Source organism: Enhydra lutris, unplaced genomic scaffold (assembly GCF_002288905.1).
Source record: "Enhydra lutris kenyoni isolate GAN:26980312 unplaced genomic scaffold, ASM228890v2 scaffoldscaffold2, whole genome shotgun sequence".
NCBI classification, from domain to species: Eukaryota; Metazoa; Chordata; class Mammalia; order Carnivora; family Mustelidae; genus Enhydra; species Enhydra lutris.
Genome location: NW_019154086.1, coordinates 5930262 through 5954885, shown reverse-complemented (window position 1 = coordinate 5954885; position 24624 = coordinate 5930262). Strand labels below are relative to the sequence as shown.

The 24624-nt window shown below is 37.5% G+C and overlaps 1 protein-coding gene across 2 annotated transcripts; it reads right to left on the bottom strand.

Annotated features, from left to right (window-relative positions):
• Positions 1–1410: 1410 nt before the first annotated feature.
• On the bottom strand, positions 1411–20984 carry LOC111147512 (transformer 2 beta homolog). 2 transcript variants are annotated; one of them, XM_022503553.1, is made up of 9 exons: positions 20781–20984; positions 8980–9113; positions 7764–7926; positions 6199–6387; positions 5853–5968; positions 4767–4850; positions 3585–3644; positions 2932–3002; positions 1411–2431 (listed from the first exon to the last, which is right to left on the bottom strand). In XM_022503553.1, the coding sequence occupies exons 1-9, from the start codon at positions 20814–20816 to the stop codon at positions 2421–2423; spliced, it is 864 nt and encodes a 287-aa protein (XP_022359261.1). In that variant the 5' UTR covers positions 20817–20984; the 3' UTR covers positions 1411–2420. The 2 variants fall into 2 exon arrangements, with proteins under 2 accessions (XP_022359261.1, XP_022359251.1); XM_022503543.1 differs by having other exon boundaries at positions 1426–2431; positions 2932–3005.
• Between the last annotated feature and the right edge of the window lie 3640 nt (positions 20985–24624).

Here is a 24624-nt window from a genome sequence, read left to right as displayed (position 1 = left end):
GGCTCTCCTATGGTTCTGACATTATTTGTCTCTCTTAATTGGTGTATGCCAACAGTCAACCCAAGGGACTTACCAGATGATGACTATCAGAGCACATGAACAGATGACTTGTTTCCTATCCCAGAATAGGGAAGGAATCTCCACCCATCAAACCTGGTAAACTCTAAATTTTCAAGGTCTGCTGCCTGTAATACACTCCTGGTATTAATTTTTAAGTCAAAATGCTTCCAGATCCAAAAGCTCAACTGATCACTAGCTTTAAAAAAACCACCACAGCAGAATAATGGGTAGCTTACATGATTTAATTGCAAGCCAACACCCCCTGGGATACATGAATTAGACATGGATGCTTTCTAAAGTTGCTCTAGACCTGAAGTCAATTAGAGAGCTGGGAAATCTATTTCTTACTCCACATACTATAATACAATAATACAATGAGAGGTAGGTCTTTGAGTAGGGGAACTCATCCAGTGAGACCTACACTGACGTCCACAGTTCTCACACTCACTGCTTAGGTGTTGGCCTGTCCTTTCCCCTAGCAAGAGAGCTTCTAAGTGGTACCATGTTCCTTCATGTACACTCTTAACACTACAGAACTACAACTCCTTCTGGACCACATTCTACAACTATCCAGGGTGCCAAGTCTTACTCTCAAACTAGTTGACAATAAATTTGAAACATAGTTCCAGGTAGTTTTTAGAAACACAAACATGCAGAATTTTACGTTGAGTTTCGAAAGTAGGAGACAGGTATGCATGTGAGACACCACCCAGTGCGACAAATTAAGGCCTGCTAATATTGCCTATGAATCATATATATGTATTTTTAAGTAGGCTCCATGCCCAACATAGGGCATGAACTCACTACCCTGAATCAGGAGTTGCATGTTTTACCAACTGAGCCAGCCAGGAACCCCATCACCATTACTCTCATTCATCTGATTATCTAGAGTAGTGGCAGAATGGCATCACCCATAGACTGGATGGAGATATGCCCACATCTGGATCCTGGCATTGCCATTTAATAGTTATTTAACTTCAGGTAAGGTACATCTCATGGTTGCTACAGACTAAATGAACTAATATATATGAAGTGTTTTAAAAAATACCTAGGACATACTTAATGATTTTAATAAATTACTTGCCTACTGCATTTCCCCTTGATCTGGCCACCCCCAGGACAGGTGTGGAGACTAGACTCATGTACTGTAGTATCATCCTAACGAAGACAATCAATCAAGTAACTAACTCCCCTCTTAAAGGTATTTTCCAGAACGTATAATTTAACTATTAAAAAAAAAAAAAAAGGCAAAGAATACATTTCAGCTCAAGGGTTATCATACAAGGGACTAAAAACTATTTTAAAAAACCCTCTAAGTAACAAGGTTAAAACAAAATCTTCTAGGTCAACTGAGTTGTACCAGCCTTTTACTCTTTTCATTTGCATTTATTTAAACACAGTTCTCAAAACATTTGAGTGAAATTGGGCTTCCTTTGGTAAGCAAAGGACCTGAAAATAATATTTAAAAAATGAACAGGCAAGTCTTCAGTTCATCCACAATACAGGTGTAGTGCTCCCTTCTCTTTTCCCGAACTCTGAAGCACTCATTTTTTCCCCATAGTCTAAAAAGCTAGAAGAACAAGAGTACATTTGTGGTGGAATGTATTGTCACTTGCTGATAACTAGTTGAAATACCATTATCCCCTTGTAACAGCTTTAAGAAATAGCCTTTTAAAGGCATACATTGTGTACCTCTTTTCTTATTCCCTGCTTTATATGATACAGATTACATAAAGGCTGACAAATCCACATTTATATAAGCATTAAGCATTGGCTGTATTGAAAGTTCTTTAGTTCTAATACTAGCAGTACAGGGTTACAGAGCATAATTTTTAACACTTAGTTGCAGGTATATTAAGTAGAGTATGTCTCACGGATTGGAGGAAAATGGGTATTTTAGTTTTGAAATTTACTACTGACAACCTAATCTGAACAGTTTTGCTAAGCATTGATGTTAGAAAGAAAAGTAAAAACCAAACTTTATTGTTGCTTTTTACCATTTGGTAGCATTTTACACACAGGCTTCGATCTTCAGAATACCCTGGATTCAGTAGAAAAACCTTTTAAATGAAGTTTTGTACAATAGAAACTTCTCAGCAGTCAAAATTTAGACTGTAAAAAAATACATGCAAAACATACTTTTCTGAAAACACTTAACTTTGAACAAAGCACCGAACTACACAAATGCAGAATGAAAACAGCATTTCAACTCCACCAAAAGTAGTCATCATAAAAGGTGTAAAAGTCACCTAACTTCACTAGGCACTGTTCACTTTTTAAACAGGAGACAATAAAAAATATTGTCCACAAACAATATCCCAACTCTAGGGTAGGCTTCAGAAAGTCTTCAACTTCATGCTTTAATAGCGACCTAGGAAGAAATAATAATCAGTCTTTCAGTATTGAAGCTTATTTATCAAGTATAATTTAATGTTGAGATTTTTTATACTATTCCACCATTAGAAAATTCTATGCAGCAGATTCTCTCCTGAAATGGGTTACACTAGAAATCAAAGAACCAACACTGAATAGAAATAGCTAGGATGTATAACTCCACCCCCGAATAACTAAGGTTTAAAGTCACCCAAATGTTTCCAGGCTGTACAAAAATTGCAACCCTTCCTCAAAAAAAAAAAAAAAAAAAAGCTACAAATGGTGACCAGAATACAGTATACATTTACTATTTTAATTAGCATTAAGAATAACATCCCAAGGATTGTTTTCATATACTACCTTGAACCCTACACACAAAAACTGAGGATGGGTGGGTGGATTATAATACATATAAAACTACCTCAATTATCCCGCTACCGTAGTTTGGTAACTTCAAACTATACTAATATATAAAGTCATATCAAGTTAAAAACTTACGAGGTGAGTATGATCGAGATCTAGAACGTGATCTGTATCCTCCACGACTATAGTAAGGAGAAGGTGACCGCCTTCTGTAAAGAAATGCCAAGACCATCTAAGACTCCATAGATTGAAGTAAGACTGACATATAAAGACTGCAGTAGTCACAGTATTTCAAGTCTATGTTAGATAACAAAACCACTAATCCCAAGCACACCTTCATAAACTAACACCCAAAATAAATTTTACTAGTACTTCAAGGAGTTTTTTAAGACTGACTTGAATATTCACTTGCTTATTTAGATGCTCATTAAAAGCTAAAAAAAATGCAGTAACACACACAAAAAATAGCTGTAAGGAATAAAGACTAAGAATATTATGGACGCTTAATCAGCAACCTTAACTTATACCATTGTTGCATATTAAGGTACAAAAGGGGGCCACTGAGTAATTACCTAGTATAAGCCCAATTTATTTCTGTAAACACAAAAATGAAGCCATGTAAAACACTATCACTGGTTTCAGTTATTTGATGGATTTCATGCAATCCAAATTGTGTGATGCAACTTACAGTAACTACCAAAATACTAGTAACCAAGTGTCTTTAGGTGAGCCATTCTGAGCCATTCTACTGTGTACTGTGCAGATTTTAAAATCCTCTCCTGCCATACCTGTAAATCTGATCCCTGTCTTGAGCAGCTCTCCATCCTCCTCCTCCTCCACCTCCTCCTCTGTGAAGGCAGAAAAGCAACACATATATTTTTTTAAGTTTTAAAAACAATGTATTATTTATGAATTAAAATTAGAACTCCCACAGAGAAGTGTAAGGTCATTTTTTTAAGTAAAGTGATTAAAGCACTAACTTTCGTCACCCTTTTTACACACTGGCATAGAGCTCTCTCTGGTGGCTAAAATGAGTAACAGAACAAATTACACTTCTGAAGTAAATGCTCAAGTGAATTCAAATAAAACCTGAAAGTTTAATCTTCCCAGCCTCCACAGATTAATCCCTTAGAAGTGGCAATTAACACACAAATGTTATTTCAAACAAGGTTTTTGTTGGGGATAAAATCCTGGACCACAGTGTCAGAAGCAAGCTTTAAGGACTCGACTTCCACAGGTAATAGCTGACAATCATCAACTTCTTTAAACATTCAAACAGTGTACACAAAAACAGACACATCTCAATAGGGCACCAAAGATAACTGTGTGGCCAATCACTTATTATCACATGATTTACATTTTCATAAGACATGGTCTAAATTACCTGCTGCAGCTAAAATAAAGAATTTTCATTTTATCTTCACAAGTATTTCTCGGTATGATAGTTATTTCCCTACTACTAATCTCTAAGGAAAAAAGGGATTTTTCTGTATTAAAAAAATCTCTAGCCATCCTGATACCAAATTACTACCCTTCAGCAATTATTTCTTTGGACTCTTCCCTATATCTCCAGTACATTATACATTTGAGACACCAAAAATGCTTTATAAAGCAATTACTTTAAAAACACAGCTCATGGAACTTTTCTTAAAAAACAAGCAACAAAAAAGTGAAAAAAGTTAAGTATGGTCTATGTAATTTTGGTTCCACTGCCATGCTCAAAACCAGGAATTCCAGTTGGTTTACAGCTTGATGTTTAAAAAGAAAAAACATTCATATTAAACTGACACAGAACCTTAAAATCTAATTTAAACTCTAGCCCTACATTTCTTAGTGTAAAAAAGACTTTATTAAGCACTAAACTTAGTGTTTTTAAGGCACTTGCCTTAAATTATGTTGCAAATGATTCAGAAGAGAGGATACCTGCCTTCCATTTTTGGCTACTTAATCTCATACTATGGTTAACTTACCTGTACGATCTGCTGTAGTAGTCTCGATCATCATAGCCTCGATCATATCCTCTGTCATAGTAATCCCGACGGCGTGAGCTGCCACTATGAATAGTAATACGTCTTCATAAATATATTTCACCCAGTGAAATATATATTCAGAGTTTCTTCATTAATTACCACATGGCCTTCCTTTTCTATCTTCCTAGGTACAACTGTTACTGTTTAAAGCTGTTCAGACAACAGCAGAAGCATGGCTCATTTGGGTCCTGGGAGCGGAATTCTAAGAACATGACTAGGCAACTGCTTCAAGCATCTCTTTACTCTCTTCTGTTGGGCAAAAATAATATCTACTAATAACTCCCTAATTATGAATTCATAGGCCTTTTCCAACAGAAAAGTTAACTGGAAAAGAATTATTATTCTTATTTAAGATTTCACTAATTTGGGATAAATGTCGTCCTTTCTCTGCTCCCTGTAACAATATACATAAATACATAAAAAAAGCATCTTTTGGTTAAGGGAACACACATTCTGCTAACTTGCTTTCAAAAGTCAATTGTTAAACCCACATATTTTCCTAGAAGAAGGGAAAATTAAATATTTGGAAGAAGGTGGTTTCAGGAATGGGAAAATTTAAATTAAAAAGACTTGAACACAGAGCTTTTGATCAATACAAACAGTGATGAGAATGACAACAAAGGAGAGAGGTACCCTATCATAGTTCAACGCAAAAACTGTTTTCCACTCTGCTTAATGAAAACAAAAATTTTTTAAAATGCAGAGTTTGTTATAAATCTTTTAACTATAATGGTTAAAATTCCATTATGATAAAAATGGTCTAATTAAGAACATTAATTACCAAGCAAAGCCAGATATATGTTCTATAGGATATGCTGGGATGTCATCAGTGTGCAGCACATAATGCATGGTTTTCATCGAATATTTTCTTTTGACTAGTCTTACCCAGTTAAAAAAAACCACAAAAGAAGAATGATTTGCACTGTGGCAAGACTGGGTGAAATATCAAAAATTCTCCCCTTGTACATGGTAGTTCTTAGAGAAACTGCATTCAGCCATAAATCTTTATCTTAAAAATAAACTTACTAGGTGGGTCTCCCCATGTAAATCCCTGGTGTCGGGGTATGTGGTCTTTTTGTTATAGAGAAATCAACTCTGATCCTACGTCCATCAAGTTCCATTCCATTGGCACGCTCTTTTGCCTTCAAAAGATAATACTACGTTATTATACACACTTGTGACAAAGCCACAAACTATCCAATATAAATAAGATATATTTTTATAAATATTTACAAATAAGATAGTTTTAACTATAAATATATCCTATTTACAGTACAATAAAGCAAAAACCCCTTATCCAAGTTCATTAGTACTTGGGAGCCAACAATAGGACTATTTAAAAAAAAAAAAATACAGGTACACTTTTACTTACTTCCTTGGCATCATCTACATTTTCAAAATATACAAAGGCAAATCCTCTTGAACGTCTAGACTGCTGGTCATATACAATGGACACATCGGCAATGGGGCCATATTTAGAGAATACTTCTCTTAGATCTCTTTCTGTAGTGTACAAGCTCAATCCAAATACTCCAAGACAGCAGTTGGGATCAGGATTTGCCTAGAAATGCAAAAATAAATTTTAAACCTTAAAACATCATAAATCAAAGTTAAAAAAAAAAAAAATCGTATCACCCCAAATGTCACTAATTATAGATTTAAAACCAACAATTAAAATTTAAAATTGGTATTTCTTTTTAAAAAGATTTTATTGGGGCGCCTGGGTGGCTCAGTGGGTTAAAGCCTCTGCCTTTGGCTCGGGTTGTGATCCCAGGGTCCTGGAATCGAGCCTCACATTGGACTATCTGCTCAGCGGAGAGCCTGCTTCCCTTCCTCTCTCTGCCTACTTGTGATCTCTTGTCAAATAAATAAATAAATAAATAAATCTTTAAAAAAAAAAAAAAAAAAAAAAAGAAAGAAAGAAAATATTTTATTTATTTGACAGAGACAGAGAGAGGGAACACAAGCGGGGGAAGCAGGAGAGGGAGAAGCAGGCAGCTCGATGTGGGCCTTGATCCCAGGACCCTGGGATCATGACCTGAGAGCTGAAGGCAGCCTTTTAACGACTGAGCCATCCAGGTGCCCTAAAATCGGTTATGTTATGGCAATAGCTGCAAGCATTAAAAATGGGCAGAAAGGGGGCACCTAGGTGACTCAGTTAAGAATCAGTCTTGATTTTGACCCAGGTCATGATGTCAGGGTTGAGACCAAGCCCAACATCCAGCTCCACACTGACCATGGAGCCTGCCCAAAATTCTCTCTCGCTGTAACAGCCTCCACCCCCCCACCAAAGAAAATACTGAAAAGAGGATTTCAACCTCAAAACTGTGTGCGTGCGTGTGTGTGTGTGTGTGTGTGTGTGTGTATGTAGGGGAGAAGTAAGGACTCATGCTAGTGAATACCAAAACTGGTATTTTGGTGGGAAGATACTGGAAAGCAATTTGCCCAAGGTATTCACCTCCTAGGAATTTATTTTAGACATAAGAATAATGAGAGGTAGCATTACCTCTATAATCAGAGTAGCATTACCTCTATAAGCCAGAGGGAAAAACTGTCTCAGGGAAGATAAGCCTTAATACCCAAAATAAACTCGCTTAAAATTAAACAGAAAAACCAAGAAGCATTCTAAAGAGTATTAAAGCTAATCCAGAAAACCTCAGTAATATTAGTATGGTACATATAGAATGTAATGTACAATGGGGATTTTTTTTTTTTTTGGATGAGCTGATATACCACTGTCACAGATTTTGCTTACATGTGATTGATAGCCCAAATGTAGACCATTACATTAATACCTTTTAAAGAGACTTACCTCAAAACACTAAAATGTCTCTAAACTCATGTGCATACTGCTAAAGTCTACAGATGTCAAATATATCAGTTCTAATTTCAAAAGGAGAGAGAGACATAATTCTTAAAACAATTTTTTCTTCTTACCCGATTCCCAACATGACGCCTGCGAGTGGACATGGGAGAGTGACTGTGGCTATGCCGTCTTCGATAATCTCGACTGTAAGACCTGCTACGGGATCGTCTATGGGAGCGAGACCGAGATCTTGATCTTGTGTAATGCCTTCGAGAACTTCTTCTGGATCTAGACCTGTAAGACAAAGGGTTTGGGGTTGTAACTAAATAACTGATTAATACAGCTTTCAATTCTTTTAGTCATCTAGAATTAAAATTCCAAAAGACAGAACACAATTCAGACATATATTAACATGAGATTGAGATTTTTCTTCTTTATCTACAATCATCTGAACTCTGCTAGAAGAGCTCCAAACCACTATCATCTCTCTTCCACTTCTTTAAATAAAAATCAAAATCAAAATTAATGTACTTAAGATCAGGTAACACACTCAAAAATTTGGTAAACATAAAACATGCAGTACTTCATACTAGCTGGATTTGTGCCCACCTTTTCCCTCAGTGTACCATCCTCTAATTTTTCGGTCTCTCCCATTATGCCCACCATTCACTTAAGATAAAATCACCATCACCATAATCTTCTCCAACAGTGTTTTAAAAACCAATCAATCGCTCTTAACTAGAGTGATAGGAGTTGTCATCTAAACCAGACAGGACACGTTGGAAGAGAGAAAAGAGGTGCAGTTAATTATGCCTGACGATAGGCATAAACTGAGGCTGTCCTGGGCATACAAGGACATATAGCCTACTCTTAACCAACATTAAAAAAAAAAAAAAAAAAAAAAAGGCACTGTGTTAAGGTATTATTTGATTTATACACACGTGTATATAATATTAGACTACACCTATTTATCAAGAATTGCAGTTATGAAAGCCAATGTTCTGCAGTCTATTTGTCATACTTAAACTCATAGCGAATCCTCACAATTCTGAAGAACTAGTACTATTACTAAACCGCCTTTTAAAGATAAGGAAGCTAAGGTAGAAAAAGGTTAAGTAATCTGCCCAAGCCAGAAAAAACAGAGGTAAGATTTGAACCCTAATGCCAAAAGCCCAGGCTCTTAATCACTTAGTCTTCTGTCCCAGAACTTATGTAAGTACATTGCTAGTACCAATATTAAATAAGCCAACAAATGATCTAACCCTCTCTATCTACCTAATTTACAAAGCACACACCAATTTCAAAGCTAAGAGTAACAGAAGAAAATCCCAAGACAGTCTTTCTTACCTAGATTCAGATCTGGACCTGGACTTTGATCTGGAACGCCTGGAATCTTCCTTGGAGCGAGACCTTGCTGGGGTATGCCTTGCAGATTTCCCAGATCCATGAGCACTTCCACTTCTGGAAGCAGAACGGGATTCCTACACGTAGATGTCAAAAGTTTAATTTGTATACTTTCTGGGCAACTTTAAAAACAAATAAGCTGCTGTGAGATAAATGGTGAGGGAAAGCAATCCCCTTCCAAGATAAGAAAACATAGGTAAGGGCAGGAACTGAATATACCTGGTATATTTACATTGCTCCAACTGACATAAGCCAATTAACTTGAACTTCCACCTTTTCTGGAGCTGGGATAAGAGTTAACTGATCCCACACTCTTCAGAAAGGGGTGCCAAAGCCAAGCAGTTAAGGGAACTGTCCAAGGATTGTGTTTTGGAACTGTTATTCCATAAAGACTAGGGTGAGAAAGAATCTTATTAACTATGACACCTATATCTTATATCTATGTATCAATCAAGCTGCCATCAACAAAATAAAATCCTATGAAAGTCATAAAACTTTTAAAATGCTTTTTCCCCCATAAGACCTCAACTTCTCAAGTTTTATTTATTTTTGAGTGGGAAAAGAGGCAAGGACAATCTGTTTCAAGTCTTAGAAAAAGGCAGAAACCTAGTGGAAAGCAAGGACCAGTCTGAAGGACACAAAACCCTATTCCATCTAACCATGGTGGGAGGCCCTAAGAATCTCAAAGCAACCAGATAGACCCACAGCAGAAAGGCAGTGAACTATGCAGAAAGAGGAGCTGAGAGAGTGCCAGAGATCTACAGCTTCCTGAGATAAATGGAGATGAACCAAGGCAAACTAATAGGGATCTAGGAATAAGAAGCCAGGTAAGTTACATAAAGGACCTATTAAAACCAGAACAGATTAAATCAAGGGCTCCTACCAAGGTCTGTGAAAGGAGGGAATTCAGAATTGTATGAAAAACCGAAGTCTTGGTACACACTATATAGCCATGGCTTTCCCAATCAAAACTAGACTACCCGATTAAGTGGCACAGAAAGGAAAATCTCTGAAGAAACCAGCAAAAGAATGGGGAAACGGTAACTGGCTCATCAGTGAGTCAAAACTTACAGTCAACTCCTCAGCAAAAAAAGACATACATATAAAGTAATGGAACAAAGAAATGTTCTGCCAAGGCACCAAAAACAGAACAGTGGATTAAGAGAACAAACCCACTCAGTCTGACAGCAAACATGTATCATCAAGCAAGACCACCTTATTTTAGGTTCCAACTTAAGGCAAATTAAAAGGCATCAAGTCTAGTGAGTCTTTCCACCCAAGGTAGAGCAGAACCAGCCAGACCCAAAAGGAAACAACACATTACCCTAAAGACCCAAAGTTAAAAGCTACTGGATGAAAGTGCCACTGGAGACCTCCCTGTGTGATACACTTTCAGAATATTCTGGCCATTCTTGGTAGAATAGGATTTTAAATTATAGTGGAAGCCTTTTTAGATTATGTTCTGTAAACTACAGCATAATGGGAGAGAATCTGGAAGATCATTTCTATGATGCTCAGGAAAAAAATATATATGCAATACAGAAGAAACTCAAGTTTTAAGTTTAGAACAGGAAAGAAAAGAGTTACTCAGCCAGTAAAATGAGTTCTGGTCTCTAAGCCTGAAAGAACTCTAGAAACTTCCAATTAAGATTTTGGTTGTTTTAAAACATGGTGTAAAGGGACACGAAATATGATAGCCTCCTCTCCATCCCATGGACTGACTGTAAAAAGGCTCAAAGAAAAAGATGACACCCTTATTAGTGAGAACAGCTACCATTAACAAAGAAGGGTTAAAGGATGTACTGCAGCTCTGGGGACCCCAATTAATCTCTTGGCATTCTCTGGCAAATATTCTGCACATTGACATTTAAAAACACAATCCACCTCCCTCTCCTTGGACAAAGAAGTTCTCAAAAAACAGGGGCGAGGTTTCCGACATTTTTACCACAGGCAAAAGCTAACCTAGAAAGAGAAAATAGAAAAAGCGACCCCAAAAGTTAACTGCCTTCATTTATTCCAATGCTAGAAAAGATTACTTCATGGAATTATTACAGCTTTTAATGGAAACCAAAGAAAACAATTTACTCTGAAAAGGAGAGCTAAATACTCTCACAATAACAACTCACAACAGAGTTAAAAGATTACCAATAAAGTATTATAGTTAACAAATCAGTCAGCCTAGGGATTGGAATATAAAGGAACAAAATGTAGAAAGTCAAGGTGCCTCTTGCTTCGTTGAACAGAAAAACCTTTTCCTAACCTGCTTCACCAGTCTCCCCACTGATAAGAGACTGCTTTTTAGCCTAGCAGATTAAGGGTCAAAGATATAGTATCTGTGAAATTATAAGACTTTCCTTTCAGCCTCTAAAACTAGCTGGCTATATGCATATACATTTTGTGAGTAATCACTTCTTAGGCCAAGAAAAGAGGAAACACCAGCCAGAATGCCAAGATTTTCCCTTTTACACTGTTGTTCGGTCAGGCTTAGGCTAACACCTAAACAATGCCTCCACCTCTTATCTTCCTATTCGGGGATGTTTCCTCTAAAGAAGTTAAACTCCTTTTTGCAGATATTTTGGCCATTAGCTAATTTGGAAATACATATTCAAGGAAATTTAGCCTGTCCAGAAGAAATGAGACCTAAAATTATTAGCCAAATCTAAATACAAACTTTAAACATTAATCCACCAGCAAATCTATAAAACCAGCTGGGAAAGCCTCCACACAAAGAAAACTCAAAGTCCACTCTCAGGACTAAAAAATTTTGTGTGTCAATGCCTTAAAACCCTACCAGAAACACTATTCTGGACCTTCAATACTTCAAAGAAAAGAATCATGAACTTAAAGTTAATTTAAGTATCAAAGCCAAGAAATTCCCTGAATTTCTGCTCAAAGTATCGAGTTTTTGTAGATTGAGCTTAGTTATAATATTAACAATATACATCTTAAAAGGAGAATGTCAGAAAAAAAACTCAAAGACTTTCAACAAAATAACCTTCATCTCCCCCTATTCCGAGAATGGCACTATCTTAAAAAAAAACTTTCTGAAACAGATGAAGGAAGTGGAAATCATCTGGAACCATCAAATCACTAGGTTTCTCCTGTATTATTTTTAGCAACTAGATTTTGAACAGTGCCTCTTAACCACAGGTACGCAGTAAACCTACATAACATTTAATAATACAAGTCCCTGAACTAGAGCTTATTTTAGTAACTCTGGTGTTGGTCTTCTACATTTCTTAGAAGCACCATACATATTTATGATGCCAATTAAGTCTCACTGATTTACTCGATTTCGGAGTTTTATGCTACCTATTTTTTTTTTTTTTGCAAAAGCATCTCCTTGGAACCTTGTTTCTCTCATTTTCATTTCCACCTGCCTCAGGACAAGAGGCCTATCTCCCTCTTGCTTCCCCAACAGCCAGGGTAGGGGTGAGAGGAGGCACTGTCAGACTCAAAGATACTGTGGCCAACAGGTCATAGTGTGGAGGGGGATACCCTGAAGGATGGGATGGTCCACCAGAATCAGTGTTTAGTTTTACCACACATCTATCCAGCTTAGACCATATAATCATATTCCATACTGCTTTACTTCCACTGAAGAGGCTTAACAGGTCTTTCCTCTTTTGGACCCCAAGGACCTTTTCAGGTCTCCTAATAGAAGAATCCACGGGCTTGATGAGAAATAGAATATCCATTCACATCTCTCTTACCTCAGCTCTCTGCCTAATCTGTAAGTAATTCAGAATGCAAAATTAACATTAACTTAATGTTATTAGTTTATACATGGCAAAAAACTTTACAAACCAGTAACTGGGACAAAGCAAAGGCTGGAAACTACTATAAATGGGAATAATTTTCTTCTCCTTGCGAAATACAGAAATAATTATAAAAAGCACAAATCTCACATTGACAGTTGGCCCTAAAACCCCAGAGAACAGATCCTTCTAGAAATGTCATTTAAGCCACTTTTTCCAAGAGCTAGACAATCTAACAACTCTCAGAGTAAGTTTTTTTAAGTTGTCTTCATTTCAGGAACAAGTGGTACCTTTGGCTTTCCCGACAGAGGACAACTGTTGGTTAGCTACCACTGGATATTATTCTGACCCGTGTACTTGTCCCATCCAACTGAAAGCAACATTACACTGATCATCTGATTCTTTTATTCGACTAAAACAAAACACACAGATGGGGAAATAACAATTTTCAGGGTTTTTTTTCCCAAGTACTGGGAGTGGGGAACCAGAATAAAGCTACTTTATTATCTATACCTCTCACATCACTCTAACAGTTAAGTGTTAATAGCAGAAAATGAGAAAAGGGAATAAAGCTGTTTTCTGAATAAAGCATCTACCACTACTGCCACTTTGAGTCAGAGATCCTGTTCACTTGTACTGACCCACCTCGTTCTAAGGCAAGCTGCTATTTTTTAAAACAATGATCCTAGTCATTCAGCTGGAAAAGGCATTGAACAGAAATGAATTAAGAATCACTTGTGAATTTAGAACCTGCATCCTAAAAGGTAGGGCCTAATTGGTCATAGCTTTCCACTATGCCATCTGGAAAAAGAACATTTTCATAAAGGCCAAAAGGAGCTAACTATCCGGCTCACTGGTTTGCTTCAATTTTGAGGGTTCGGTTCTATAACTATTCCGAAGACATTCTTTAGGAAAACTATGACAAACACAGAAAACACTGTATTATACATTTCTCAGTATTGAAGGACAGGGGTCAGTGAATTTTAAGAGTCCACGGAAGTGGCACAAACCACCAATTCCAACTCTGGAGGACTCCCTCATACCCCAGGACCAGCAGAGTTAGATGAAAAAAATCCAGAGGGACAACATGAAGCCAACTGTTACCCATGCTGGAGAGCTCATTCCTGCCTCACATATGACTACAAAGGGTTATTTTTTTAAATTGCATTTCAATCATTTGACTAAGAAGTTAAAATTAGAATTACCTAATTTAAACGTTTCCCCTGGAAGGCACTTCTTTGCCCTGTATATATTTTCTTCTATTAAACAAATAATGCATGCATGTTTAGCAAAATATACAGGGACACATAAACAGACTAGTAATTACTTAGCGTAGTGCTTTCTGATTCCAGATTACTTCTTATCTTAACTTCATTTTTATTTCTTTTCTTCATTCTTCCGTTTCAAATTCTGACTTCTTTCATCTTCCCCACTTCACACAAATTGCTCAATATTCTACAAGTGGGACTTCTGGTCTGATAATTAGCATGCATTCTTTCTTTTATTTTTTCAAATTTCAGCTTCACTTATTCCTGAGCTTCAAATACTCATTTATAAAACTTGTCAAATGACGACTTCCGCATTTTCCTTCTTCAACATTAACCTTAATAGAAAAAGAACAGGATGAAGATATTTTAAAACTCCAGGATAAAATCCAGTGCCAAAACTGAAACTAGAAAAAAAAAAAAAAATCCCTTTTTTTGGACTTAAAAAAAAAAACACAAAAAACAAAAAACCTACAATATGCAGCTCAAAAAACTGAAACTAGCTTCCTGTTGGTTCTATAATACATAAGGTAATCAACCTCAACTGTCTACTTCAAATAGATTTATCATGCTTAAGTTAAATGCGAAGTGCGCAACTGAACATTTGCTGTTCATCTAACATTAAAAAACTTTAATTACATTTCACACTTCTTATTGTATTCATCAAGAGAAAATATTAAGTGTCAAAGCACATCTCTAGTCAAAAAGTGACACATTAATACAAAAGTGCAAGAAAGGAAAGCACGGACAATTCATTTGTACAATGATGACAAGGCTCAGGGTTGGAGAAGCTTACGACTTGTGACTTGTCTACATTATAAAGTAAAGAAATATATTTAATGTCACAGTGAAGAAATGTAGTTAATGTCACACATTTTTGTACTGCATATTTAAAGAGCTCTGAGAAGACAATGTCAGGGAAATCAGAAAATTTGGACTAAAGTTCTCAAAACCCACCCCCTAAGAAAGCTGGTCTAGTGACATTTTAGAATTATGAATGGTTCAACTACTAAATTTAGCACTAACATAATAAGACAAAATCAGGTCAACCAACTACTATATCCAAGTAGCTATGAAGGAAAGCAGAACGAACTTGAATCCAACAGTGGTGTTTTCAAAGAATCTTTAAAATTCCCCCTCAATGAACAAAGTATTAAAATCTTCCTCAGTCCAAAGGAGAAATCCTACTTTTTAAGGTGGCAATATTGGGAGAAAATTATAGCTCACCTCCTGAAATTATTAAAAAACAACAACAACAAAAAAAAAAACAAAACTCGACATCACTTAACAGATCAATAAAGTATAATAGTGTCTGTTAAACACCCTGAACAAAATAGTCCTCACAAAACAGCCTCGTTCTCCTTGTTATCCTGTACTTCACACCTTATGATCTTTCATTTGTCAAGTCAACAATTTCCTATTAGTTTTACTTTCTTTTGGGGTGACTGGGTTAAATGGTTCTTAAAAAAAGGAAAAAAAAATAAGTCCTTATAACTCTAATTGGATATAAAGACAACCATGGCTATCGTGGGAAGTGTTATGATGTCTTTCCTAAGAAAGCACAATTTTCAGTCTAGTTTTTTTTGGAAAGTCAATTGTTTATTTAATTCAGGAAAAATTTTAAATAGCTTTTTAAGGGAGTCACAGTAATTGATTTTCTTTTAATATCCATCACTAAAATGTAATGGGAAATGTTTGCTGGCAGCACAAATGTAATCGTGGAATCAGAATGCCCAAGCAGGTTTCCTCTTTACTGCCTCCTAAAGATAACATACAGATACAGGGCTTAGATGCAGAAGATACTAGAATGGAGGAGGCCAAAGCTCTAGCTATCAGAACTTTTCAATATGGACGCCTTCCTGCCTTTCTTTTATTACCCATTCCCAACCATCTTCCTTCCTCCTTTTATATTCGAAGATCAAAACATGTTGCTACATAATGTAAATATCAGGTTTATTTCAACTCAACTACTAAGCTCAAGTGGCCACTTTAATAAAACCAGATGACCAACTATTGGGCTAATGTTATTGTCCATTTGGTTAAGAGATCCTATTAGAAATAAGCAAAAAACTTCTCCCACCATCAACACAATTTTTGTTAAAAAAACAAAACAAAACAAAACAAAAAACCGATTCTAGGGATTATAGCTGGAATTCAAATAACATTAAAAACATGTACAAACTCCACAGGCTGCTGACAAGGTAGTATCTTAAAAACTGAAACAGGGCAAAGAAAAGTGTTGATACTGCTAGAAATATAAAGGATAATGCTCACATCAACGGACTATTTTATTTTTCTGTAGTCAAAGTCTACTGAAGATTGGGTGGAGAAAGATCTTCAAAAGAAAAATGCCTGGGGATGGGGCAGTGCCCCTTCATCTGACTTGCCTCAATCAGTGGTAACACCATCTCTTGCAGACTCTGAAAAGGGGCCTCACACATGCTGAACTATCAGGCAATCCTGCATTGATCAAAGTAGCAATGTGAAAATAACCTCCACAACCTACCTAATTCAAAAAGATTTTGGGGAATTTGAAAAGTCCAATTGCTATAGTAAAACATTTGGGGGGGGGGCGGCTTTCTTAAAAACAAGATGAAGTGACAATACCTAAAATTCAATGTAACCCATACCCCCCAAAACTAAATTGGGTAAAAACACTTATAATTTCCTAAACTTCAATCACCATCCCTTTTCAGAAAATAATTACGAATGAAAACAGATCAATGTAAGACAGAATGCTAAGGCTCAAAATATAGAACTGTAGTTCTGTCCTTGGGTAAATATGAACTATGAAAAAGTTAGTATTTATCACTTAGGTTTTGGGCTTTATTGGAGATAAGGGGGGAAAAGGTAAATGCTATTAACAGTAACATCTCTCACCACCTGAATTCCTGTTTAATCTTTTGACAAAACCAGAGTACTTACCTTGTTATCACTTGTAATTTGTTTGAAAATGCCACCTTCTAGTTCCAGACAACATCAACATTAAAACATTCTTAGTTAAAATCAAGAAAAATATTCTTCAACCTGGTTTCTTCAAGAGACTTGTACCTAACCAGACTCAGTGAAACAGTGCAAACTATTTCCTCCCAATGGACATTAATTCAATCCTGTATTAAAGGAATTGGTACAATAGCCATAATTCTTTAGAAAGAAACAGATTGAGATGTTTCAGTTTTTGAAAATCAGAACCCAGAGTTAAGGGCTAAAAACAATGAATACAGAAAGACAACCCAAGATTAAGCAGAAGAGAAAAACTGCAGAAATCTGAAAAGCAGTTTGATGGGATGGTATCCGGATGCTATTCATCTCCATAAAGAATAAGACTAAAGATAATATATCTATATTGCAAACATTTCTACAAAAACTATAACCCATATTCTACCAGAAAATTTTCTTTAATCCTAACTATAGGACAGAAATTAAAACCATCTGGTTCACACAGTAATGTTTCCTTAGTTTCTGGATTCTCTAAGTATAGATGCATTTGCAGAATCTTAAAGAAATTACAATCAATTAGGAAAGTAGAACATTAAACAGGTGCCAAGACCAAACTTACACAAACATTGCATACTCTAAATATTATGACTGTTAGTGGGCCTTAAAGATTTATTACCCCTCAACAGTAGATGGACCTCCAAACTTGCTACTTTTATCATATTCTCACTCCATTCAAATTGTGACATAGCTACTAATACTTCTTTTTGCAAAGGAGCTGGTCAACCTTTTCCCAAAAACTGTCAGCAATTTTTTGACAATACTGGAAGATAACTGAATTTGGAGATCAAAAGTATCTTTGCACCGGTTTGGCTACATCAAGAAAGTCGACTCTAAAGACAAATTTTAATTTAAATCTATCAACTTTCACATGAAAAAACCCACAAATAAAGGTAAAAGTTACTCTACCGTAACTCAAAGTGTTAACGTGAACGACAAAAATTCTAGAATATACCCTAAATGTGCATTTAGAAGGAGATAAGGGGACACACTTAACCACAGTTCTAACGAGTCAATAATTCACTCTATCAGGATGATCAAACTGAGAACAATTTACTGCACACAAACTACCAATCTGTTTAGGAAATGAACTTCTAAAGTCCAAATAAGGAAAAAATAACTCTAGAACTATCCTGGGGCTGCGGATACCGGAATATCTGGATCCTGGACAGCTAAATTAAGTGGGAGATGGGGTAAGTTTGCAAGTAGTTGGGATTCCAACCAAAATGAGGTTATTTGTATTACAAGTGGTTACATTACCAGTTCCGATTTGGCTTTTACTAATGATTCACATTAATAGTCTGAAGTGTTTGAATGCCCAGAGTGGATTTACTGTAATTTTTCAGGCTCCAGAGAAGCTATTCATAACAGGCATGTCCAAGATTATTAGCCCGAATATAACTTTTTCACTGCTTTCAGGCATTTTCAAAAGCAATTTAGCCAATCAGACCTGCCTGTTACCCACACCTAGTCTTTTTTACGGCCTTATATCTAAACTGCTCTATTAAGCTTTAGGGTTTTGCCAGACGTTCTTCAGGAACCTCAACATGCTTTTTAAAAGGTCTCTTCTAACCTCTTCAGGCTTCAATACACCAATTGGAAAGCAATCTACATACAAAACAAAATGTCTAAACAACCTGTAAGTATTCCACTACTTCGAAGTTTAGAAACACTTTCAGGATTCAAGACTCATATGCAAGAAAAAAGTTAATTTCTAACATGCAGGTTGAAATTATTTTATAAGTTTCCTTCCGTAAGACATCATTGAATACCTATGTAAACAAGATTGTGGAAAAAACTAGAAGTATGGTTCACTAGGAAAAACAAAGCAAAACAAAACAAAACCCACAAACAATTCGAGAATGTCAAATAATTGGGATGATCTCCCTTGAGTGGTCTCACGCCAGGAAAATACTTCCAACGATTATTTCCTCCCTTATGTAAAATATGCCGATTTATTTTTGGGCAATTTTTGTCTTCACAAGCACACCCCTGGGGGTATAGCTCAGTGGTACAGCATTTGACTGCACGAGCACACCATTACAAGTACCTTATTCAGGTATATGCAACCCAGGGCTCTTCCACTCAGAAACCAGCCATTTTGTATTCTCTCAACAGTCCAAAAAGCACTCAGTAATTGTTCAGAAAACGAAGACTTTAATTTACCCTTTGCTTTCTGGTACAAACACCAATGGTTCATTTCAACGGCATAGTCAACTGGCAGAATCAGAAATCACATCTTTAACAATTTGTGGGCTCAGTCCAAACTTTCTTACCATAAGAAAGCAAGGGCTTAAAAATAATGGTAGGTACACGCACCCGTGACGGTGTCATCAATCGCGTTACGTTTAATTGTAAAAAGCCAATATTCCTCTGAACAGGTGAAGAAGCCTGGTTATTTTAGGCTAAATCAATGAGATTTGGCTCCACAGTTACACACTAAGTTCAACAACATGCCAGAAAATAAGAATTTCTTTTTTAAAATACCTTCCTAATAAAGGGCCCCACATCTGTTTTATAGGAGTCTGCTTGCTAATATATTTGAACAGATTTACCTGACGACCGCTTCTGAAATCTTAGGATGGGCAGTAGGACAAAGGGAAAACCTAACAGGTCTACTGTAAAAGAACCCTACTCATACCTATCAAGTTGAAAGATCGAGTTCTATGATGCTTTTTATTAACCTCCTAAGAAATTCTTCATAACCTCCAAAAGGTGCAAGATTCTGACAAGCTTTGTATTTTTGCATCTTCATTAATACCCAAAGGCTTGTAACCTGCTTTGCATCACGCTTTTTAAGCCCGAAACTGTCTTGTTTCTGCAACTTAATTACCCCCCCACCGAACTCCGTATCTGGGTGGAGACTCAGAATCTAAGTGTTACCAACACAAGCTGTGGTTCACAGAATTAGAATGCCTCATAACAAAGGAAATAACGGCGCCATAAACTGTTGCCCGCCAGTTTCTTCCACAGCCCCGTGGAAAATATCCACTCCATAAAACAAGAAAACCTCTGCGGCCTGGGGGTCTAGTCCACTGGACGCTCTGATAACTATTTTTCTTTTGAAAGCGCTGTCGGTATTGAAGAAAAGCCCTCCATTTAGGCCCAACACAAAGCCCGCGCCAACCCCCTCTATAGCCGCCCAGAACTTGTCTACCTCGGATTAGTTTCCCCCACCCTAAAAGAGACCCCAAGAACACCTCAGATTCCGCCTTTCCGGGGTCTATAAAACGATCCTTTCTTAAACTAAACGCCGGACAAACTCCCCAGAGAAAGCTGCCTTTCTTTCTCCACCCCCACGCGGCCCTGTGAGGCGCGGGCCCGCCTTGACGCGCGGCTCCTCCGCCATTTTGTGCCTCTGGCAGCGCGCCCGGCCCGCCAGCCCAAGATGGCGGCAGCGAGGCTTCGCAGGAGAGCAACGGCGAAATGAGATACCGCTCCCCTCCCCCAACACCAAGGGGACGCAGCGGCCATTTTTAATCTTCCCCCTCTTCTAACGGAAAAAAACCGCCGTCTCGGGTAGAGGGCCACATAAACCCTCTGGTGTCCTAATTAACGACCAAAATCACTCTCCGCGAACGCTTTTTAAGCCAACTCCCCCCATGCTTTCCAGATTCAGACTTCGGAGGCTAAATCGCTCCTGTTTCCAGGTCTGAGGCCGACGGGCCTGGGAAAAGATGCAAGCTGGAACCACACATCCGCCCCCTGCACCACCTCTACGTACCCGCTCGCCGTAGTTCTGCTCGCCGCTGTCGCTCATGACTCCTAGCTGCTGTCGCCGCTCGACGTGCTTCAATCGAAGCTGCCAACTTCTTGCGCCTTCTATAGGGAGGCTCCGCCGCAGCCTCTCAGAACGCACACGTTCCCGAGCCGCTGAGTACCGAAGCGCTCCGCACCGCCTCCGCACGGGCTCTAAGTCGGCCGGACGTGACGCGGCGCTCCTTAACCTGGCCCCTCCCCCTTTCAGAACGCGCGCTTTCTTGGCTCCGCCCCTCCGCGCTCGGCCTCCCCTTTCTAGCCTCGGCGCTTCCGGAACCGGACGTGACGTAAGGCCCGCAGCTCGCTGGGCCTTACCCACCATCTCTGGATCTCAGTGAAGCGGGAAAGTCAGCGTGCTGGACCGGCCTGCTTTTGTGGTTGGTGGTCGCCAAGAGGTGTAGTGATGTCACCGGCCACACCCGAATCAATTCTGGAACTTTTTAGGGACCGTCCTGGCGGTGGGAGGGAAGAGATGCCCTTTCTCCCTTCCGTGATTCCTTTCTTCTGCTTTATTAATTTTTGTCTTTTTTGTGTCTTTTTGGTTGGAGAGGGCGGATATCCTATACTGGGTCTCATGCTCCACTTTGAGCTTATTTAACTTCAATTCTGGATGCTTCCTTCCTGAAAAAAAAAAAAAACCGTTTGAGCACCTATAAAGTGTCCAAGCACTCTTGTCAGTTCTTGCTGTGCTGAAATTTGACGCAATCTTTATTCTGAAAAAGTTAGTGGTCTTGTAAGGGAGAACCATTAAACACATGTATAAACTACGATTTTAAGTGCTAGAGGTGTCTACTATAATGATGTCACAGGTGGATGATTAATTCATTTATCGCCCAACCACATGGTATATAGTGGGTTCTTGAACAACATGGGTTTGAACTGCTCTGGTTCACTTATACTTACTTTTTGTTTTTGTTTTTTGTTGTTTTGTTTTTTGATAAATACAGTACTTTGATAAGTACAGACCTTATCCTCAGCACTTGTCATTTCCCCACCGATTAAAAAAGAAGTATGGTACCCGGATGGTGAGGTACTTTGGTACCTGTAAAGGGCCATTTGTTTTTTTAAAAACAGCTTTATTAAAATATAATTTACTTACCATGCAATACTCCCATTTAAAGTGAACAATTCAAATGTTTTTTGTTGTATTTGCACAACTGTGTAAGCATTACTACAATTTTAGAATAGTTTCATCACCCCTAAAAAGAAACCTGTCATTGTACATCACCCTCTCCATCCTCCTTCTACAATACTCCCAGCTCCGAGGAATCTGAAATTTACATTGTCTCTATAGTTTTGCTTATTTTGGACATTTCATGTAAATGGAATCCTATAATATGAAGTCCATTGTGATTGGCTTCCTTAACTTAATGTGATGTTTTCAAGGTTCATCCATGTTGTATCATGTATCAGTATTTCATTCTTTTTTATTAGTGAATAATATTCTGTTATACAGATATATCCATTTTATTTATTCATTCATCAGTTGATAGACTTTTGCTCCCAAAAGTGCACTTCACCACTTTTTAGCTATTAGGAATAATGATAGCTGCTGCTGTGAGTATTCAGGTACAAGTTTTTGTCTGAACATACATTTTTAATTATTTTGGGAATATACCGGAGGGTGGAATTGCTGTCGTATGGTAACTCTATGTTTAACTTTTTAAGGAACTGCAATTTAGTTCTAGCTACCCTAATGAGTGTGAAATGGTATCTCATTGTGGTTTTGATTTGTATTTTTCCTAGTAATGGTGTTGAGCATCTTTTCATGTGTTTATCAATCATGTATAGCTCTTCTCTGGAGAGATGTCTATTCAGATACCTTGCCCATTTTTTTAGTTGGGTTATCAATCTTTTTATTGTTAAAAAAATTTTTATTACTGAGTTGTAAGAACTGGCAATTTGATTCTTACTTGGTATAGCATCAGTATTTAAGGCCCTTGAGACCTAGAAGTCTGGTGATGACTCAAGGTGACAATTGTCCTTTTTTTTACATACTCTCTAGAGCCATCCTCAACTGTTTTCATGGTTTCAATTGGTGACCTGCATGCTGCTGGCTTCCAGTTTTATATTTACACTTTTGAACACCCACCTCAGTTTTGTGCTTAAATTCCTGTTGCCTGCTTGAATTTTTACCTGGATATTTCAGAGACTTATAAAAATTAACATATCCAAAATAAATAATTTTAATAATCTCTTCCTCTGCCATCTAAATTTTTCTGCCAAAACTTTCTTCTCTCTTCCCCTCCTTATTTAATTAGTTAACATAGCTCATCAATTCTACTTCCTGTACAATTAAAATTTTTTTCTTTTCTTCTCTATACCCCTTGCCACCATTTATCAGGGCCTCATCAATTCCACATACCTGGAGAATATTCTATTACTTAAGAAACTAAATTAGTGTTTGTGGGGTTTTTACAGCGTTAAGCACTTTAAGCAACTTTATTTCAAGTTTTAATAAGAAGAAAATAATGACTGAAAAGATTCAAACCATTACCTTGGACCTAGAGTCATAATTTCTAAAGATGAAATGGGACAGGGTGTACCTGAGAAAAAAATTCTAGTACACTTCCCCTAATAATTGTGTTTTGAATTTGGCAACAATCCCTTGTGTTTTTGTGCACTTATTAATTATTAGTTTATTATAATTATTAATTTCTAGTCATTTTATTGGCCAGGTGGTATCATTTCTAAACTTCCTTGTAGCCTCCCTGGGAAGAAGAAATTAAATTTCTTTCCTCCTTTTCCTCACTTAGACACTTGTCAATGTGATATAATTTAAAAATTAAGTCAGGAGCAAACTGATAGGTGTTCATTGTACGATTCTCTCCACTATGTATGAACATTTTCGTAATAAAATGTTGAGGGGAAAATACGTAAGTCAGGTCATGGTACCACATGCTCTGGAACCATCAATGGCTCCTCATAACTTTTAGGATAAAGTTCAAAAACCTTAGTACAAGGCGCGGTATTCTGCATGATTTGTTTCTTCTCTGCCACTCTCCCACTTGTTTATTATCCTGTAGGCACACATTTTCTCGCACTCCCTCTATCCTCAATCTCGGTCTTTTGAGTAAGCTGTTTCCTCTTCCTGGGACATTCAACAATCACTCTTTCTCCCAACACGCACCTATACTTGGGCTCCTACTCAGATCTCAGGCCTTGCCTTGCTTCCTGGTTTAGATTAGATTAGATCTCTTGTTTACATACTTGTATAAGCACCCCTCAGATCATTCATAACGAGTGAGGTTAAACAATACTAGTTTTATAATTATTTCTGTGATTTTGGCTTTTATGTCTGTCTTCCTCACTGGACTGGATTCCTCGAGAACTAGATTCCATGCCTATCTCATCTACTGCTTTATACCTAGTACCAGTACCTGACATGTTAAGCCTTCAGTTATACTTGTTGAGTGAATGAGTGTGAAGTATGAATTTAGAAATGAGTAGGTAGGCAAGAGGTATATTTTTTAGGTCCCTGAGCAGGGAAAAGACTTGGTGAAAGCAAGGAAGATTATTCTGGCAAAGACATGGACGTTATTCCAAAGGGCTTATGTGTCATTCATGTTTGTGATCTTCAGCATCTAGTACAGGGCCAGGCTGTTGAATGAGGGACTGTGTGGGATGTGGTTCCCGTACTGTAAACACAAGGTGGAGAGGACTGGCAGCTGCAAATGGAGAGGAAACAGTGAGTGGGTAGACTCTCAGGCTGGGCCTCACTGAGCTTAATGATGGGAACATGTGGACAAAACGCAAAGAGATAGGGAAAAATGACCATAAAAACTTTGTCCTGGTAGGGGAGGTATATG

Excerpts from the sequence above, each read along its gene's own strand:
- LOC111147512 (XM_022503543.1), bottom strand. The coding sequence starts at position 20,816 with ATGAGCGACAGCGGCGAGCAGAACTACGGCGAGCGG. Across the intron at positions 4,851-5,852 it reads TACATGGGGAGACCCACCTA|TGGCAGCTCACGCCGTCGGG; the intron begins GTAAGTTTATTT and ends TACTATTCATAG. Across the intron at positions 3,645-4,766 it reads TACTACAGCAGATCGTACAG|AGGAGGAGGTGGAGGAGGAG; the intron begins GTAAGTTAACCA and ends CTGCCTTCACAG.